This window comes from Helianthus annuus, chromosome 7, assembly GCF_002127325.2.
Source record: "Helianthus annuus cultivar XRQ/B chromosome 7, HanXRQr2.0-SUNRISE, whole genome shotgun sequence".
In the NCBI taxonomy this organism is placed as follows: Eukaryota; Viridiplantae; Streptophyta; class Magnoliopsida; order Asterales; family Asteraceae; genus Helianthus; species Helianthus annuus.
This window is the reverse complement of record NC_035439.2, coordinates 147,926,183-147,947,160: the sequence shown is the minus strand read 5'-3', so window position 1 is coordinate 147,947,160 and position 20,978 is coordinate 147,926,183. Positions and strand designations below refer to the sequence as shown.

Sequence of the window (20,978 nt, the reverse complement as noted above, 5' to 3'; positions counted from 1 at the left end):
ATAAAAAAAATCTGTTAGTTCAGATTAATATTCAATCTTATCCTACTTTAGATATAAAAAAAATCCGTTAGTTCAGATTAATATTCAATCTTATCCTACTTTAAATATAAAAAAATCCGTTAGTTTTTTTAAATATATCTTTTTTTATTATTTGGTATATAAAATCATATTTATTCAACCCATGTAATACACGGGGGTTTTTAAAAATATAACTTTTTTATCATTTGGTAAACAATATTACATTTATTCAACCCGTGTAATACAATGGTTTTAAAAATATAATTTTTTTATTATTTGGTATATAATATTACATTTATTCAACCCGTACAATACATATCTATTATATATAATAAACGAATAAAATTTGGGACACGTGTCGCAATATTAGGGCTTCTCAGCTTGGTTTAGGCGGGAAATAGATGGGTTTTAATGGATACCGCATGTTGATCCATACCCAGTTTTTTTTACCCGAGTATATAAATGCCGCTTCATTTAATCTTTTAGGTTTTACTCTAGAAAATATCACGCCGCCGGCCGTTCCACATATTGGATGATTTCGACCACCCCCATTGTTACGGTGGTGGTTTTCTTGATTCAAACAGAGGTTGGTTTTCTTGATTCCATAACCAGTGAAACCCTAAAGGATCCTTCCCGTTACTTGAATCATCTTCCAATTTCTGCGTCGTCTCCCAAATCCCGAATTGATCCTTCGTCGTCGCTGCTTGAATCATCTAGGATCCACGCCATACAAAATGTAGGTATTCAATGTTCTATTAGTATTTCTTAATCGGGATATGTTTTTTTGTCATAGTTGGTTTTTACCCAATATATTTTATTTTTCCACTCTCGGAACCTAAATCTCAATAGCAACAACTAACCAACAGGTATGTTTCTTCTCAACCTTTGTTGTTGTAAGCGGATAATTCTACATCATGATCATTGGGTATTTAAAATCAAGAGTTTAGCTTTTAGGGGATGGTAAGAATGAAAAACCCTAGATTTCCCATTGTTCATCATTCTCCTGCTTCAACCTCTTTAATCCATCAATCTCTACACAACCCAATTGATTCAACCATCAGGTACACAGTCAATATTGCTCATTTTCTCGATTTGAAACCCTATCATCGACGCAAACGCATTTTCCCAATTTGAAACCCTCTCGAAAACATTCCTCTGTTGGAATTTGACCACCATTCGTACTCCGGCCAAGTCTTGCCGGCATCAACCAGGGTAGGGTTTTACATGGGAATATGATATTGTAACCAAAGTTGATGTGGCTTTACCTTTACAGGTTGTGTAAATTTTGTTTTTATATAAATCATTGCCAAGATTCTACTTGATATGTATGTTTAGAATCAGTATATATACTTGATATAAAGTTTCAATCTTTTTAGTTAATATAATGTTTTGATTTCATACATTTTATTTTGTAGCTCAGTTTGGCTACCCTTGACTTGGGGTTGCATAGTAAGTATGTTCGTATTGCTTTAGAAGGGCAGCCTACTATTGTCGTTGATGATTTATTTGTTATGGATCACTTCATTCTAAACGCGCAGACACGAAGGCTTAGCCTTTTATGTGGTTTTTCAATGCCTCAGCCAAGGTGCGCCTCAAATCGCCTTTTAAACCATGAATGCAGGTACGTATATTCGCTGAGATTAAATACGCTGATATATTTTTGTTCTTAAGTGCACGTCATGACTATGAAATCATTATCATATACTTTGTCTATTATTATTTTAGGTTTGTTAAATTCAACCTTATTATTTTTGAATATTTAATTTGGCTTTGACAGGTTGATTAGATAAAATCTAATAACAACTTAGCCGAAAACAGGACGGGTCAAATGGGTTAAAATTAATCAAGTCTTTACAACCTTTTAAGTTGGTTTATTTAGAAGAAAAGTTATATTATAGTTTTAATAATAGTTTTGTATCTAATGCATATTATTATAAAAATGACACTTAAAAACAATGCTAGCTGACAACTAACATGGCTCAAGCTTTTTAATCAAATTGGCAGGTTCAACTGTCATTTGGCTGGATGATCATTTAAAAACAATGATCAGTTGGAAGCAGCAATCAAGCTTGACTCAATTATCACTGTAAGTATGTTGTTCCAAACTTCCAATGCAAGGTTCATAAGAAGAGAATTGGTATATGGTCTGTGGTCGAAAAAGAAGAAGGTGAATGGCTGATGCAGATGGCAGTGGTATGCCTGTAAAGTCAACTTCTGTTTTTGATGATGATAAGTTAGAGGTGAAACCAATGTAAAGTCAACTTCTGTTCTGATGATAATAAGTTAGAGGTGAAACCAATGGCTGTTTTAGTCCTTAAACATGTTTTTTTAAATATGGAATGTATAATCTTAGAATTAGCTTTTGAAGTGTTTGATTGTTTAAATTTTATTTTATTTTCTTTATATATCTTCATACAGCTAAACATATTTTGAAGTGTTTGGCTGTTTTAGTCCTTAAACTACATATTTGGGACACATGTCCCGTTTTACAAATTATAATTGTAATTTCATTTTTCACTATTATATGTAATAAACATTATCGTTATAACACTTATGATTTTAAGTTAATTTTTTAGCTCGTGAAGTTCACAAATTATGGTACGAAGCAATTTCAACCTGTTTTTCATAAGTGGTTTGACTTAACCGGCACAGTATCGCACAGGGGGTGCTCCCACAGTTATTCAATGTCGTGTAAAAATTTAATGAAATAATATGTTACATTTTAGTAAAAATACATGTTTATTAACTAATAAAATTAAACTACCCGGGAAGCAGTCCCGGTGATAACCTAGTAGTTCTTATAGATATAACTTATTTTATTATTGAATATATAAAATTACATTTCTTCAACCTGTGCAATAAAGGAGGCTTGTCATTCTCTCATTTAATTGATAAAAATTATTAATAATACTAATAATAATAATAATATTTAATCTAAATTAATACAAATTTTTATTATTAATAATATTTAATCAAAACTAAAATCTAATCTAATACAAATTTTTATTATCAATAATAAAACGTCAATTAAATCTATACGTGTTAATTTGGATTTATAACAACCATCTTAACAAATTCTATCATCTACCAACAAGGTTACTTATTCGTTTGTTTTATTATTGAAAACGACAATACTTTTATAGTTTATGAACATTTATTTATGCAACATTTTTACATCAACTTGCTAATTTGCCTATCATAAGGGTTACTTATGGAATCAGCTTTAGCTAATTCTGATTATTCAACTTTTACCTTTTTAAGAGTGAATTCATTCAAATCTAAAAATTTTAATTTGGGTTGATTCAAGTAAATTATATAAAAAATTAATTTATTAAAAATTATGGAAAAATATGAAAAATAATCTAAAGCAAAGTGGTGAGCAATATTTATTCAATTCTGTCTATCTTTTCATGAATTGAATTATTTCAATGGAATGAGTCGTGCAAAACATAGTGACACCCAATCACGAATGGACCATTCATAATCTATATCTATCTATATCTATACTATATAATAAAAGAAACTTGTTTTGGGACATTTGTCATTCTCTCATTTAATTGATTAAAATTATTAATAATACTAATAATAATAATATTTAATCTAAATTAATACAAATTTTTATTATTAATAATATTTAATCAAATCTAAAATCTAATCTAATACAAATTTTTATTATTAATAATAAAACTATAGAATCTGAAAGCAGTTTTTATTAGTTGTGACAACTTACTAAATACCGAATTTTATCATAAAAATGAGGTGTTGAGGGTAAAGTGAGAAAATAACCAAATCTTATCTACACATGGTGCAAGTTAATATAATGATAGTTTTACCAGGATCTCCACTTATCTATCTATACTATATAATAAAATAAACCTGTTTTTGAGACACTTTTCGTTCTCTCATTTAATTGATTAAAATTATTAATAATACTAATAATAATAATATTTAATCTAAATCAATACAAATTTTTATTATTAATAATATTTAATCAAATCTAAAATCTAATCTAATACAAATTTTTATTATCAATAATATTTAATCAAATCTAATAAGAATTCATACGAATTCCAAAGTTGATATTAACTTTCAAATAATTAAAAAAATCCACCTAACATCACAAATGTTTCTGTTAAATTCGATTAGTTAATTTGTTCAACAATCACTATTATCTTTATTATTCAGTACGGTTAACCGATTTATCATCATACAACCTCCCACATATTCAATCATATGATTTTTCAATCTTATATTAACTAAATAAATAAAGATTAATATTCAATCTTATCTTATTTTAAATATAAAAAAATCCGTTAGTTCAGATTAATATTCAATCTTATCCTACTTTAAATATAAAAAAATCCGTTAGTTTATTTAAATATATTTTTTTATTATTTGGTATATAAAATCATATTTATTCAACTCATGTAATACACGGGGGTTTTTAAAAAAAATAACTTTTTTATTATTTGGTAAACAATATTACATTTATTCAACCCGTGTAATACAATGGTTTTAAAAATATAATTTTTTTTATTATTTGGTATATAATATTACATTTATTCAACCCGTACAATACATATGGTTCTTATAGATATAACTTATTTTATTATTTAATATATAAAATTACATTTCTTCAACCCGTGCAATAAAGGAGGCTTTTAAAAAGATAATGTTTTATTATTTGGTATAAAAAATTTATTTATTCAACCCGTGTAATAAACGAGGTTATAACCTAGTAGCTGGATAAAACAAAAGAAATTTGCATCTAATTATAAATCATGAATTAGTTTTCTGTCATCGTTAGCTACAATTCACAACTTAAAAAAACAAACCTAATAAAAGTGTGTCTAAAAAATATTAATTAACATAAAAACAGCAAGATAATAAATGGAAACTCTTCAAGGCTTCAATATTTGGTAGTAACAAGAAATATATGACCCATGGCATTATAGCTTGTGGTATCTTAGTGGTGGGATAAGGTTTATAAGCATTTGGTCATGGGTTTGATTCCCATAAAGGGGGTTTTTTCCAGATTTATTTGAATTTGGTTTCTCCTGAATTGGTGGATAGCCATTATTGCCTAGTGGAGATGAATATGATCGGGTGATTCTACTGGTGGCACGATAATACTCCAGTGGTCCGTTAGTGATCTAAAAGTTGCCGTTCAAAAAAAAAAAAAAAACAAGAAATATATGAATGATTTAAATATAACAAGTTATAACCCTATATGCCTAAAAATATTACTTATTTAGAGTATTTAAATATCCCGTGAATAGGGCTGTTCACAAGCCGAGCCGAACCGAGCGGACCTTTGCTCGTGCTTGGCTCGTTTACAAACCGAACCGAGCGGAGCGGCTCATTTAGAACCGAGCCTCAAATCAAGCGAGCATTTTTCGAGCAGTAAAAATTTCGAGCGAGCGTCGAGCGAAGTTCGAGTGATTTGGACAACCGTGTCACCCAATTTAAATTTTCTGAGAGTGATAATGACAATGTTGGGAAGCAAGTTTTTATGTCTTTAAAAACATGCACATTTCATGGCATAATATTTTTCTTATGAATAACAGTGTTGTGGCCAACGAGTCGATGATTATATTGCACGAACAATTACGTTGAGAGCTGGAGACGATCGATTTAGGGTAACGACATGAAACATTCAGGCGATGAGCAGACTATCGTTTAACGGTTTATGGTTCAAGTTTTAGATTTGATATTAATTTTTTATCGGCGTGGTTGGGCTAGTACGTATAGATATAGTTGTAAATTTGTATACAGTGGACCAAAATCTAACATATAAAACTTTAAATTTAATTTATATTTTAGTATATATGTATGTGTAATGTGTGTATATATTTAGGTATGTGTATATATATATGTATAATTTATATTTGTGTGTATATATATGTGTGTATATACATGTTTATTATATGCGTAAGTGTATATGTATATATACTAACTAAAACTAATAATTCGAGCCGAACCGAGCCGAGCGAACCTTTGCTCATGCTTGGCTTGTTTACAAACCGAACCGAGCAGAGCGGCTCGTTTACAACCGAGCGTCAAATCGAACGAGCAATTTCCGAACGAGCGTCGAGCGAGCGACGAGCGGCGAGCAATTTGAACGACTCTACCCGTGAATGCATGCTTAACAAGCAACGTAAACGGCAACACTCATAACACTTTACAAAACAAATTTCCATTCACAAGTTTTCTCCCCTTCATCTCCCTTTCTTTTTAGCATCCTTGATTTGTCCCCCACAATTATTATTTATAGCCACCACCACCACCACACCACCACCAATGGCCACTCATTACCACCTTATAATCTCTACTCTCATTATACTATCCAATATCTTACCATCACACCAAAACCACTTTGCCACCACACCACCATTGCCAATCTTACCCCTCCCCTCATACTCTCAACTCAAATGGCAACAAAGAGAGATCATTTTCTTCCATCATTTTGGTGTCAACACATTTACGAATTCCGAATGGGGCACCGGAAAGGAAAGCCCAAAAATCTTTAACCCAAAAGGGCTTAACACGACCCAATGGGTCGATGTGGCGGTCCAAATGGGAGTCTCGCTCTCCATTTTGACCGCCAAACACCATGATGGGTTTTGCCTTTGGCCTTCCAAGTATACGGACCACTCAGTCATTGGAAGCCCGTTGCAAGATGGGCATGGTGATGTTGTGAAAGATTTCGCGGATGCCGCGAGGGCCGGAGGAGTGGATATAGGACTCTACCTTTCTCTATGGGATCGCCATGATTATAGATATGGGAAAACTATAGCTTACAATGAATATTACATGGGACAACTACAAGAGCTACTCAACAAGTAAGTCTTTAAAGTTAGTCACGGAACCAGACAGGGTCAAGAGGGTCCGTTGACCCTGGTCCCACAAATTTGTTGGATTATTATATATAAAAGTCTAATATTTTTATTGAAAAGTATAATTTTGACACTCTAATTATTGGAGGTAAAAGAATAAAGCTTTATTCATGATACAGAAGTTATGCTTTTGTTAGTTTATAACATGTAACATGCACTATCATTATTAAATAAAATAATAATAATAATAATAATAATAATAATAATAATAATAATAATAATAATAATAATAATAATAATAATAATGTGTTTGGTGTGTAGATATGGAAGTGTGAGTGAGATATGGTTTGATGGAGCAAAAGGTCCAAATGCACCAAATATGACATACTTTTATAGTGATTGGTTTTCAATGGTGGGGGAGTTACAAAGCACCATCAACATATTTTCCGACGCCGGTGCCGGAGTCCGGTGGGTCGGAAATGAAAAGGGGTTTGCCGGAACTACATGTTGGTCCACTATCAATAAGACAGCTTTATCTATTGGCAATGAAAGCATCATCGAGTAAGTTATTGTATATTATATATATAGGGGATCGTTCTAATGAAGACCCCCTTTTAACGCGAAAACTCGAAAATTAACTAAAAAAACCTAAAAAACACATCAATTTTTTTTGCAATTTTTTTATTAAAAATCGCTAGTTTTTGTATATAAAAAAAACTTTTTTTCAAAAAAAAAATTGTATACCTAAAATAGCGAAAATTGGTATGAAAAAAAAATTGGTATGTTTTTAGATTTTTTTGATTAGTTTTCGAGTTAACTAATGGTTTTCATTGGAACCTTCCCTGTATATATATTTACTACATTTAAGTACATTATTAATATTTTGATTTACAAAAACAAGGCTATTTAATTAACGTTACTAATTACACTTTTTGTGAGTGTATAATTATCAACTATTTCATAACCGGATATTTTTATGGGTCGGTTTATCTATTGGTAGCAATAAAATCATTTTTAAAAACCGGATGGTATTATGAAGAAATTTAAATATATATGAACTAGTTCAAAACAAATATTGAAACTACTTAATTTTTTGCATGAATTTACAAAAGTAATAAATAAATTAGTAGATCAAATTTTGGATTTTTTTTTAAATTAAAAATATGGTCCTACCGCATAGGTTGTGCAAGCGGTTTCCTATCAGGCCAGTCTAACATACCAATATAACATCCGCTGTTGATGTGTTGAAATCGTATCATTTGTATCTTAGTTGCTGTCCATTTTTAAAAATCTCGAATTTTTTCTCGAATAAAACTATTTTACACAATGTTTTAAAAACCGGTTTTTAAGTCATACCGAGCTGGACTCTAAAATGGTTCAACTGGTTGAACCGGGTTGTATCGGGCGGTTGAACCGGGTTAGTAGTTAACCTATAAATATCATAAAATACAAATTCATCTCAAAAAACATTCAAATCTCAACTTGGATTTATGTAACTTATCATAGTTTTATCTAAAAACAACTATTTTTATTGTAAACTATTAAGCATTTTAAGAATATTTTTATTAGTTATAAACAATATTGCATTGTACGAGGTGAGTAACAGTTTCAACAACGATGAGATATTGGAATAGAAGACACTAGATTAATTACCGGAAATATGGAAGAACAATATTACCTTAACATCGTATTTTATTAAAATTAAGAAATCAAATCTTAAGAAAATGCAAACCGGTTCAACGGTTTGAACGGTAGAACCGGATTTACCGCCGGTACATAAGACATACCGTATTCGGGTTTTACCGGCCTTATCGTACCGGACTCATGTCCAATATCCGGTTTAACTGGTATAACCGGCCGGTTCATACCGGTATTTAAAACATTGATTTTACATATTGCCGAAAACAAGAAGAAGCTGCATATAGTCGATTTCGGTATTCTTTACGGCTTTCAATGGCCATGCTTCATACAACGTCTCTCGAAACGGCCCGGTGGTCCACCGGAGCTTCGAATCACCGGCATTGACTTCCCGTGTCCCGGTTTCAAACCGTCCCAGCGGGTCGAGGAGACGGGCAGTTGGCTCGCGAATTACGCGGAAAGTGTTGAACCTTATTTGGAAAATGCAGCCCACTATCTTTATCCAGGGTGCTGTTAATGGCTCGTACAATGCACCTTCTTTTATCACGAGGTTTCGCGAAGCGTTGTTTTTCTTCTCGTCCATGTTCGATATGTTTAACTATAAATAAATAGTATGCCCCAAATCAAATCAAATGAATGACATATAATGATTTCATAAGGAATGCAATGCTAAAAGGTTACCAAGGATAAGGGGAAAGAAACACTTCTACTGAATCCAATTTAACGCATTTCAAGAGAACCCATACATGATTCTGACTAATCCAAGAATCACCGATCTTTAGCCGGCCTTTGTACCAACTTGTTATAATCTGAGCCATTTTTGCACTTTCATCAGCAGATCCTAAACAAAACAGAGTATTGTAACTTGTAAGTCTAGCTTTTCAATCATTTCCCCTAATTTTTCTAAATATATAAAACTAACAATTTGGTCAAAACAGGAAAACTAATCAGATCCTAAATATGTACGTACATGATTAGATATCTATAGACGATCTTTATAGTTATCTGTCAGAAGAGTGTACCTGATTTGGATCTGCGATTTGAAGCACCGATCTGAATAAAAGAAGTGGAGAGATATCGGCGCAGTGGAAGGATGTATGGGATTAATTTATTATATATACTGGATTTGGAGATTAGGTCGAGGACTCGAGGGTTCGGTGGCTTTTAACATAGTTAGTGTTTTTTTAAGTGGGAGTATTTTACAAACAAAAGTGAATAGTTCGGATTATTATTGGTGATTAAATGAGTTGGGATTATTATTGGCCAATAACAGTGAGTTGGGATTATTTAAATTCAATTATGTATAAAAAACACTAAAAGATAACCGTAAAGAAATCAATCAAAAAAGTTGTATGGTAACGATGTTGTTCGTATGAAACACGTGGTTAGAGATGAGCAAATTGTTCTGGGTACCGGTACCAAATTTGCCGAACCGAAAGATCTTAAGTACCAATTCGGTACCGCCTTTTGGCGTTCCTGGTACCGGTTCACAACCGTTTTTTGCCTTCATATATCGATACCGTACCCGGTGTTCTGTATCGGTTGGCACCGAGCTCATCCCTACCCCTGAAACTAAAAAAAGAAAAAAATTAAAAGTTGAAGAAAATCAACAAAAAAAGTTGTATGATACCTTTGTTCGTACGGTAACCGTGATCAGTGATGAGCAAATGGTACCGGGTAGCAGCACTGAATTTCCCGAACCAAAATATTTCCAGTATCAATTCGGCACCAACTTTTGGCGTTTTTTGTATTAGTGTCGGTTTTTACCTTCATGTATTGATACCGAACTGGAGTGTCTTGGTATTTTCGATACCAGTACTGGTTTGATACCGGTTGACGCCAAGCTTATTTCAACCCCTGATATTTAAAAATGAAAATATTAAAATCACTATTCATTTCAATTCGTTTATTAATGTATAGTAATGTATAGTAATAATATTAAAATAATAAAAGTATTAAAAAACTATATATTATTATAATATTAAAATTATATATAGTTTTTTTTTTTTTTTTTGTGCAGTGGGTATGGTTGTTGTTGCGGGATTTATTGAGTATGGTTGTTGTTGTTGTTATTATAATATTAAAACTACTATTTATTTCAATTCGTATAGTAAAGTAATGGGCATGAGTAATGAGTTAAATCATTTTGTGCACTCTCATCATTCATATATTTAATAATTCTATAGATCTCATATTCGCTTAGACCACCCGTAGTGGGGCGTGATTTTTAAAAAAAATTGCAAAATAACGCTCCAAAACGCCCGGAACCCATTACATGGGGCGTTTTAGAGCGTTTTTTTTGAAAAAAAATTTGATTAAGCGTTATGTTTAAAACGCCTTGCCCCAATCCTTTTCTCCAATCATCTTCCATCTCATTATATGTTATCCAATAAGAATTTTTTGAGGTTTTTTTTTTATTTAATTATTTTACATCTCATTTAACATAATACCCCACATCCCCACTACACCCATTTTGTAAAAACGCCCAATAATGTCCCTTGCTGACTGGGCTGCCACATGACGCAAAACGCCCCATGGTGGAGGCATTATATTGTTTAACCACTACACATGGTCTTAGAATATGATACATTATTTGAATAACATATCTTGGCACTTGCTTTTCCTCGTACTAAATAGTATTATTTTACGATTGGGGCTCTGATACAATGGTATGAAATAAATTATTCCATATATAACTTTACAACAATTTTATGCATCACCACTTGCACAATGTGCTTTGGGTGTATTTCAAAAAAAAAAATTTATTTTTTATTTTTAACCCTAAGGTTTTTACCTTTTACAATTTTAACGCTACATAATTTGTTTTTTTAACTTTAACTCAAAACTTTTCATTATTTGCAATTTAACTTCACAACGTTAATCACTTATACTTTTCATCTTTCGCAAATTTTCGTTTTACGTGTAGTTCTAAATTTTTCGAGTTACTACGACGCAACGTGCATGTGTGGTTCAACGTTTTTACCTTTATTTTTCCATGTTTGACAAGTTCGTCGCAACACGCATATCCTAGGTCGAGTCGGTATTGGTGGTCGATGACGGTTGTGTGACATTAGCACTATTTGACACCGTTTTATGCCCCGCCCCAACGCGGGTGTGCTTTGGGGGGTTTTCAAAGAAAAAATGGTTATGCATATGGTTGTCGTAACGTTGGCTTTGTGGGTTTTCCAAAAAAATATTTTTTTTACTTTTCAGCCAAAAGTATTTCATAAATTACTTTTATCTCAAAACTATTTGTTTTTTTTTTACTTTTGACCCAACTTTTTATCTTTTTGCAATCTATTCTCATAACTTTTTTTGCTTTCAACTTTTGTCCTTTATAGTTTTCATTTTTTGCAAATTTTTCGCTTTATGCTTTGTTCTAAATTTTGTGACTTAAGACATCGCAACGTGCGTCTTTAGTTTAACGTTTTTATGTTTCGTGCTTTGGGTGTCTTTCAAAAAAAATGTTTATTTTTTACTTTTAACCCTAAGGTTTTACCTTTTACAATTTTAACACTACATAATTTGTTTTTTTAACTTTAACTCAAAACTTTTCATTATTTTCAATTTAACTTCACAACTTTAATCACTTATACTTTTCATCTTTCACAAATTTTCGTTTTACGTATAGTTCCAAATTTTTCGAGTTAATACGACGCAACATGCATGTGTGGTTCAACGTTTTTACCTCTATTTTACCATGTTTGACAAGTTCGTCGCAACACGCATATCTTAGGTCGAGTCGGTATTGGTGGTCGATGACGGTTGTGTGACATTAGCACTATTTGACACCGTTTTACGCCCCGCCGCAACGCGGGTGTGCTTTTGGGGGTTTTCAAAGAAAAAATGGTTATGCATATGGTTGTCATAACGTTGGCTTTATGGGTTTTCCAAAAAAAAATTTTTTTTACTTTTCACCCAAAAGTATTTCATAAATTACTTTTATCTCAAAACTATTTTTTTTACCTTTCACCCAACTTTTTATCTTTTGCAATCAATTCTCATAACTTCTTTTACTTTCAACTTTGGTTCTTTACCGTTTTCATTTTTCGCAAATTTTTCGCTTTATGCTTTGTTCTAAATTTTGTGACTTAACACATCGCAACGTGCGTCTTTTGTTTAACGTTTTTATGTTTCGTTCTAAATTTTGCGAGTTAACACGACGCAACGTGCGTGTGTGGGTGAACGTTTTTACATCGTCTATTTTTCTCCGTTTGATAGGTTTAACATAACGTGCGGGTCATAGATTGACTTAGTTATAACTAAAGAATCCCCGCCGCATTGCGGCGGGTCGCAATCCTAGTTATAAAAAATTGACAAACATTTTTAAATACAAGAATTAATAGATCTTTTAACATACCGTATTCTTTAATTTGAGCAATTTTTTTTTTTTTTGAACTGCAACTATTTTATTCAAAATATAAAATAGAACACAGGAGCCAGCAGGACGTTGGAAATCCTAAGCAACAGAAAAACATTACATGATCATGTCTCGCACGTTAAAATCCCTTCACCTCTCCCAATCAAGATTTCCATACGGAGATCTATTTTTAATCCACTGAAAAGACTCCTCTTTAATTCTATCCACCATCATCTCGACCCAACATTTCTTCCCCTCAAAAATACATTCGTTTCTCTATTTCCATATAATACATAATGTGGCAAAGGAGATAACCATTATGACTTTTTTTCCATTTTGGTGACCCTTTTAAAATAAATATCCACTCCAGCAACTCCATAATTGAAGCAAAGTGACCATTTGTTGGTAATTTAAGCCACACCCATATGCTCCACCAAACTGCAGCTGATGTAACACAAGAGATTGTCAAATATTCCAGTGACTCATTTTGAAATCCACACAAAACACAATTGTTATCTTGCAAAAAAAATACCCCTTCGCTCCAGATTATTTTTAACCGCTATACCACCATTTAAAATTCTCCAAACAAAGAAACAAACTTTTTTCGGCGCCCAAGCCAGCCACTCGAATCGACCCACCACCACCTTCACTCCAATATTCTCTAAACGCAGCCACCGAAAATTGATTTTCGCTCCCCTGATCATCGTGAATACCCAACTCCTCAGTATTAGCGATATATATTGTATATCTTGTATGATTGTATTTGATTTAGGAGATATACTGTTTCCTTATTATTAGCTTGTACATCCCTATATAATGGGTCAATTGTATCATGAATGATATACAGACTTTTACCCTAATATCAAAAGCGTTTATGGTATCAGAGCCATAACGCCTTCTCTTCTTGCCGACCAACCGCCGTCGTCCCCTACTTCCTTCGTCGATCAGCCATGGTTGACGACAACACCACCAACGATGCCCCCAAACCTCCTCCGCCCGGTGATGCGGCTACGGCCAAAGCTCTTCACCCGGTCTATACGGTCACTAATATTCAACACAAAGTTCGTGTTCTTGATGGCATCAAAGTCACGTACACATCTTGGGTAAAGTTGTTCACGCTCCACACAAAAGGCTACGAGGTTTTGCACCACATAGACGGAACCGACCCCCCGGCAGACACGGATCCAGAGTATGCATCATGGGCCAAGATCGACTCCATCGTCTTGCAATGGATTTATGGAACGTTATCGGACGACCTTCTCGTCCGCGTGCTCGAGACTGAGACCACGGCTAGGGATACATGGGTTCGTTTACAAGGCGTGTTTCTAAACAACAAAGGTTCTCGGGCAGCCACTCTTGAACATGCCTTCACCAATCACAAACTATCAGCATGTTCGTCATTAGACGAATACTGCACCAAGCTTAAGGAAATTGGTGAGCAATTGAAAGATGTGGATCAGCCCGTACCCGAATCTCGGTTGGTACTCCAACTGGCTCGCGGCCTGCCTCCCGAGTACTCGGTAACCGCGACACTAATCCACCAACAGTCACCAACATGGGATATTGCTCGAGACATGATCGAACGCGAAGCACAACGACTGGCGGCTCTTGAAACTGCACAAGTGCACCTCACCTCCAACAAACCAACACCGCCAAACCCGTCCAACCCAGAACCGGCTCAGCAAACCCCTTCTCGCAACCCGGACTCCTGGAACTCGTCTCGTAACCCGGACTCGCAGAACCGCCGCGGACGTGGGCGCGGTCGCTGGAGAGGTAATCGGTCCAATAATGGCGGCAATGGGTATGGCAATGGTGGCAACGGCTACGGTCGTTCTCAGGGCTCTCAACAACAACAATTTTTCCCCCTTGGGCCATCCCTCCCTGCCCCTATCCAACACAGCCATTCGGCTGGCCCAACATGCCCAATGTTCCCAACCAATGGCCCAACCAAAGCCCGCAGTCCTCTGGCCCAAACTCGCAACAAGCCCAGTCCGCTAACATGCTGTATAATCAGCCTAATGGGCCATCGTACAATGCATTAAACCCAACCGATCTCGGTGCCGCATTTCAGAATATGCAACTTAACCATTCAGGCCAACCATGGAACTTCGATACAGGTGCGTCTGATCACATTACTAATGAACGTTATAAAATTCAACACATGTTACCGTTTAATTCTTTAAACACTATTTTTGTTGGCAATGGTCAAGGGCTTTCAATAAAAGGATCCGGTCATAGCTTACATGCGTTACCCAACAAAACCTACACCCTAAATAACATCAATATTCACCTCAAATTGTTAAAAACCTTTTATCCGTTCAAAAATTCACTCGTGACAATCATGTTTCTATTGAGTTTGACCCATTTGGTTTTACTTTGAAGGATCTCAAGACTGGCACGGCTCTTTCCCGCCACAATAGCACGGGGGACCTCTATCTGTTCACTCCACCAGCTCAAGTTTTTCTCACCACCTCCGCTACATCTCAATGGCATAATCGCCTCGGCCACCCCGGAGCGCCAGTTTTAGATTTTTTATCTAGTAATTCAACTATTTCATGTAATAAAAGTCAAACTTTGTCACTTTGTCACTCGTGTCAACTTGCAAACAGTAAAAGACTTCCGTTTTTTGATTCAAAAACCATTACCTTTGCACCTTTTGATATTATACATTGCGACTTATGGACCTCCCCGATCACTAGTAATTCGGGCTATAAATACTATATGGTGTTACTCGACAATTTCACCCACTTTGTTTGGACCTACCCACTAAAATTTAAATCTGACGCGTTTCCAACATTCGTCAAATTTTATAAGCTAATCAACACCCAGTTTCACCGAAAAATAAAATCCTTCCAATGTGATCTCGGGGGCGAATTTGATAATCACAACTTCAAGACCTTTGCTCAAGACAACGGTCTTGTCTTTCGTTTTTCGTGTCCTCATACGTCCTCACAAAACGGAAAATCCGAGCGGATGATACGTCGTCTAAATGACATTATTCGTTCTCTTTTGTTTCACGCTCATATTCCACCAACCTTTTGGGTCGAGGCTCTCCACACCAGTACTTACCTTCATAATATTTTACCCACTAAAAAGCTTAACTTCTATACCCCTACCTTCGCTTTATACTACCGTCACCCCACGTATGACCACCTACGGGTTTTCGGGTGTGCGTGCTATCCGAACCAATCGGCCACGCAACCACATAAGTTACACCCTCGATCCATGCGGTGCATCTTTCTTGGATATCCTAGTGAATATCGTGGTTATCGGTGTCTTGACCCAATTACCGGTAAAGTTCATCTATCTCGCCACGTTCAGTTTGATGAGCTTACTTTCCCGTTTAATCATCCGATCTCGTCCTCCGCATACTCCTTCCTGGATGACGATCCAAGCCCATCCATTTTTTTCCCAGCCCACATCCCCTCCGCTCCACCGGCCCAAAACCCAAACCTGGCCCAAAACCCAAACCTGGCCCAACCTCACTCGCACACACCACCAGCCCAACCTCACTCGCAAACACCACCAGCCCAACCTCACTCGCAAACACCACCAGCCCAACCTCACTTCCAGCCTACCCCTACTTCAATACCACACCCGGTATCACCAGCCCAATCGGCCCAACACCATCCCACCTCTACCACCCCACTGCCAATCCATTCTTCCACAAACCCGCCACCTTCACCTGTGGCACCTATACCTCCTACCACCAATCAACACTCCATGACTACTCGTGCCAAAGCGGGTATTTCTAAACCTCAAAACCGTCTTAATCTCCTCACCACCGCCTCCTCTACTATCTCTCCTATACCTTCCTCCTACGCTAAAGCTTTATCGGATCCTAATTGGCTCGAGGCTATGAAAACAGAATATAGTGCTTTAGAGAATAATGGTACATGGGAACTTGTGCCGCGTCCCACGGATAGCCCGGTTATACGTTGTATGTGGCTATTTCGTCACAAGTTTAAGTCCGATGGTTCTTTGGAGCGGTATAAAGCTCGGTTAGTAGTAAATGGGAAGTCTCAAACAGTTGGTATTGATTGTGAAGACACGTTTAGTCCGGTTGTTAAACCAACCACTATCCGTACAGTATTATCTCTTGCGGTTTCACGTTCTTGGCCCATTCACGGCTACAAGAACGCTTTCTTGCATGGTGATCTCAAAGAAACGGTATATATGCATCAGCCTCCATGTTTTGTCAACAAGGCTTGTCCAGATTATGTGTGTCGACTCAAAAAGTCCTTATATGGACTGAAACAGGCACCGCGGGCTTGGTACCACAAATTTGCCTCATTTATTATATCACAGGGATTTCGAAGTAGCACATGTGATACGTCACTTTTCATTTATAAACAAGGGAACCATATGGCATATCTCTTATTATATGTGGATGACATTATCTTGACTGCGTCTGAACCAGGTTTATTAGCTCGCATTATTGGTTCCTTGTCTTCCGTCTTTGCCATGACGGACCTTCGTCAGTTGCATCATTTTTTGGGCATCACGGCTACACGTGACGATCACGGTCTCTTTCTGTCTCAAGCTCAATACACTCGGGAAATTTTACAACGAGCCTCTATGGCAAACTGCAAGCCGTGTACTACACCGGTGGACACGTCCACTAAACTTAGCGGCACTACAGGTACATTGTTACCAGATGGAACGTTATATCGTCAACTCGCAGGGGCCCTTCAATATCTTACGTTCACCAGACCAGATATTACGTATGCCGTTCAACAAGTTTGTCTATTTATGCACGCACCTCGTGAGCCCCATTTCGCTTTCATGAAGCGCATTTTACGCTATCTTCAGGGCACTCTCGACTATGGTCTACGGATCACGGCTTCAAAGTCCTTAGCATTGACTGCCTACTCTGACGCTGATTGGGGCGGATGCCCCGACACTCGACGGTCCACATCTGGATATTGTGTTTTTTTGGGAGACAATCTCGTCTCTTGGTCGTCCAAGCGTCAACACACTATCTCCCGATCCAGTGCTGAAGCTGAATATCGCGGCGTTGCTAACGCAGTTGCTGAAGCAAGTTGGTTACGTAATCTGCTTCTCGAATTATATGTTCCTGTGCGTACTGCTACTATAGTCTACTGTGACAATGTTTCGGCCGTCTACTTGTCTGAGAACCCAGTGCAACATCAACGCACAAAACATGTTGAGATGGATATTCACTTCGTGCGTGAAAAGGTTCAAATTGGTCATGTTCGAGTTCTTCATGTTCCGGCCTCCAGTCAATATGCCGATATTTTTACCAAAGGACTTCCTCGTCAACTTTTTCAAAGCTTCAGATCCAGTTTGAGCGTTCTTTCTAATACCGCTCGAACTGCGGGGGACTATTAGCGATATATATTGTATATCTTGTATGATTGTATTTGATTTAGGAGATATACTGTTTCCTTATTATTAGCTTGTACATCCCTATATAATGGGTCAATTGTATCATGAATGATATACAGACTTTTACCCTAATATCAAAAGCGTTTACTCAGGATTATTTACTCCAGCCTTAACAATATCATTTCTTACCATCACTATATCCTTCCAAATGCCCGTGATACCCTTTTTTAAGGGAACCCCACCATCAACTGAATCGCCCCCATGAATGGCCTTGATCACCTCAACCAAAAGGTGTGAATTTTGGTGTCTTACCCTCCAACGCCATTTCATAAGTAATGCCCAATTAAGACTTCGAATCTCACCCAAACCAAGCCCACCCAAACGTTTAGGCGCCACAACTTTTTCCCGAGTGACCCATCGAATCTTATTCCTCGACCCCGTTTTCCCCCAAACAAAATCCCTTCGGATTCCTTCTAACGTTTTGATAATCTTCTTCGGGGCTTTAAATAAAGACAAATAGTAGGATGGCATACTACCAAGAACCGACTTCGCAAGGGTTAATAGGTTGATATTGATAAAATAGGTTGATTTTAGCGGAAGTTATTAAATTAATGTCTTAAAGATGAATGTTTAAAAATATTAACTTTGAAGATTTCGAAACAACTTTATGTGGATTACATGATTTTTATAAGTCGATTACACCGTATTATGCATGTAAGGCTGTGAAAATATAATTCAACACAAAAACACCACATATATATACAACATAACGTCTATGTGTTAATATGTTTGGGGTTTTTTTTTTTTTTTTCTTTTTTTTTTTTTTTTTTTGCTCAGGTCAACCTCACAAGTTCATAAGTTGACTTTTGTATTTATATAAATATTTTTAGAGGTGTTTTATTCAAAAGTCAAACTGGAGGATTTATGTTAATAATTTAAACGTAAAAGAACCCATGGCATTATAGCCTAGTGGTATCTTGGGGGTGGAATAAGACTTATGACCATTTGGTCATGGGTTTGATTCCCACAAAGGGGGTTTTCCCAGATTAATTGGGTTTCCTCCTGAATTGGTGTATAAGCATTATTGCCTAGTGGAGATGGATATGATCGGGTGGTTCTGCTGGTGGCACGATGATACTCCAGTGGTCCGTCAGTGATCCAAATTTGCCGTTAAAAAAGAAATTAAACGTAAAAGAGAAAGAAACATTTAAACGTATTTTTTATAAATATTTGTGTTAATTTTTATTTTTTTCTAAATTTCCATTTCAGATTAATAATAATATATAGAAAATTGAAGTTAAATAGGTTACATTTGTTGAGTCACGAATACACCAATCGTGTTCAAATATGTATGTGTAATATAGTTAATTTTTTGATTTGGGATGTCAAGTGAACATTAAACCATGGATAACCCAAATATTCGGGACGGATATTCGAGTATGAGACTGGATATGCTTTTAGGTTACACTAGACCTAATTTTACGAAATATATATAATCGTTTACCCAAACTATACCCGTAAACATCTTATGTTAAATTTTGTTTTCCTTTGTGAATGGGTAATAGAGTAACCTACTAATTCAATAACTTTTTTATTTTTAATTTTATAAATAATCAGGTAATAAAACTATAGCTAACAAGTATATCTGATAGGCAGATACCGACAGACATACCTGATACGTGACATGTATGCGATTGTTATGAGATGATTTTACAATTAGATATGAGAATTAAATTACAAATACCCGTAGTATTGTGAGGTTCATATCATACCTAAATTCGTCTAATTTTTTTTTCTGAGTTGATACAAATCCAAAATATTTTTTTTTTAATTGTTAAAACCTATTTCTAAATCTACAACAATTTCCACATTATACCTTTTGGTCCCTACATGCAAGTGATCATAGATTAATAATGCTTACACTTTATATGAATAAAAGCAACTAGCTTATCATTTTTTTTCTAATGGAATCTGATCAATAAAGTATACTTGATGATGCACAGCTATCTCGCCACCGGCGATCCAAAAGGAACCGATTGGATGCCAGCCGAATGCGACGTCTCAATACGACCCGGATGGTTTTGGCACAAATCCGAATCACCTAAAAAACTCAGCGAACTCCTCCAAATCTACTACAACTCAGTAGGCCGAAACTGCGTCTTATTACTCAACGTTCCACCAAACACCACGGGATTAATCTCCACGAACGACATTCAACGTTTAAAAGAATTTAAATCCGCGCTCGAAACAATTTTTTCAACAAATCTAGCCCAATCATGCAATGTGAAAGCAAGTAGTATAAGGGGAGGGAAAGACACTGGATATGGGCCAGAATTGGTTTTAGACAAAGACCATTTGTGGACCTATTGGGCCCCTAATGATAATGGTAAAAATGAGCATTGGATTGAAATCATGGCCACAAATAAATTGTTGAAATTTAATGTTGTGAGGATCCAAGAGGCTATTGGGCTGGGCCAGAGGATTAGAAAGCATGAAGTGTATGTTGATGGGAACCGCGTTGCGAAAGGTACTACGGTCGGGTATAAGAAGCTTCATAGGCTTGAAAATGGAGTTGTGAGCGGGCATCGTGTGAGGATTCGGATTATTGGGTCGTTGGGTGTTCCTTTAATATCTTCTGTTGGACTTCACTTTGATCCGTTTTGGCATCCGGTTGGAGATAAAAACTTGTGAATGCATGTTTTGCTTATTTAATTTGTCAATACATATTTGCTCAATCTATAAAAAATGTTTTTTTTAATCTTGAATTCTTTTGCTTT

The 20,978-nt window shown here is 35.7% G+C and overlaps 2 protein-coding genes and 1 long non-coding RNA gene across 3 annotated transcripts; 2 read left to right on the top strand and 1 right to left on the bottom strand.

Moving 5' to 3' along the window:
• The first annotated feature begins 498 nt into the window (after positions 1-498).
• On the top strand, positions 499-2,385 carry LOC110869251. Its single transcript, XM_022118542.2, has 3 exons — positions 499-754; positions 1,434-1,639; positions 2,023-2,385. The coding sequence occupies exons 1-3, from the start codon at positions 551-553 to the stop codon at positions 2,045-2,047; spliced, it is 435 nt and encodes a 144-aa protein (XP_021974234.1). The 5' UTR covers positions 499-550; the 3' UTR covers positions 2,048-2,385.
• A 3,909-nt stretch (positions 2,386-6,294) lies between these two features.
• On the top strand, positions 6,295-20,892 carry LOC110869249 (alpha-L-fucosidase 1). Its single transcript, XM_022118540.2, has 3 exons — positions 6,295-6,860; positions 7,176-7,415; positions 20,205-20,892. Exons 1-3 carry the CDS (start codon positions 6,319-6,321, stop codon positions 20,890-20,892), a joined length of 1,470 nt encoding a protein of 489 aa, XP_021974232.1. The 5' UTR covers positions 6,295-6,318.
• LOC110869250 lies at positions 8,480-9,643 on the bottom strand. The gene is made up of 3 exons (XR_002553006.2): positions 9,515-9,643; positions 9,174-9,333; positions 8,480-9,090 (listed from the first exon to the last, which is right to left on the bottom strand). It is a non-coding gene; the product is annotated as an uncharacterized LOC110869250 (long non-coding RNA).
• Positions 20,893-20,978: the final 86 nt, after the last annotated feature.

Excerpts from the sequence above, each read along its gene's own strand:
- LOC110869251 (XM_022118542.2), top strand. The coding sequence starts at position 551 with ATGATTTCGACCACCCCCATTGTTACGGTGGTGGTTTTCTTGATTCAA. Across the intron at positions 755-1,433 it reads GGATCCACGCCATACAAAAT|CTCAGTTTGGCTACCCTTGA; the intron begins GTAGGTATTCAA and ends TTTATTTTGTAG. Across the intron at positions 1,640-2,022 it reads CTTTTAAACCATGAATGCAG|GTTCAACTGTCATTTGGCTG; the intron begins GTACGTATATTC and ends TCAAATTGGCAG.
- LOC110869249 (XM_022118540.2), top strand. The coding sequence starts at position 6,319 with ATGGCCACTCATTACCACCTTATAATCTCTACTCTCATTATACTATCC. Across the intron at positions 6,861-7,175 it reads CTACAAGAGCTACTCAACAA|ATATGGAAGTGTGAGTGAGA; the intron begins GTAAGTCTTTAA and ends TTTGGTGTGTAG. Across the intron at positions 7,416-20,204 it reads GGCAATGAAAGCATCATCGA|CTATCTCGCCACCGGCGATC; the intron begins GTAAGTTATTGT and ends GATGATGCACAG.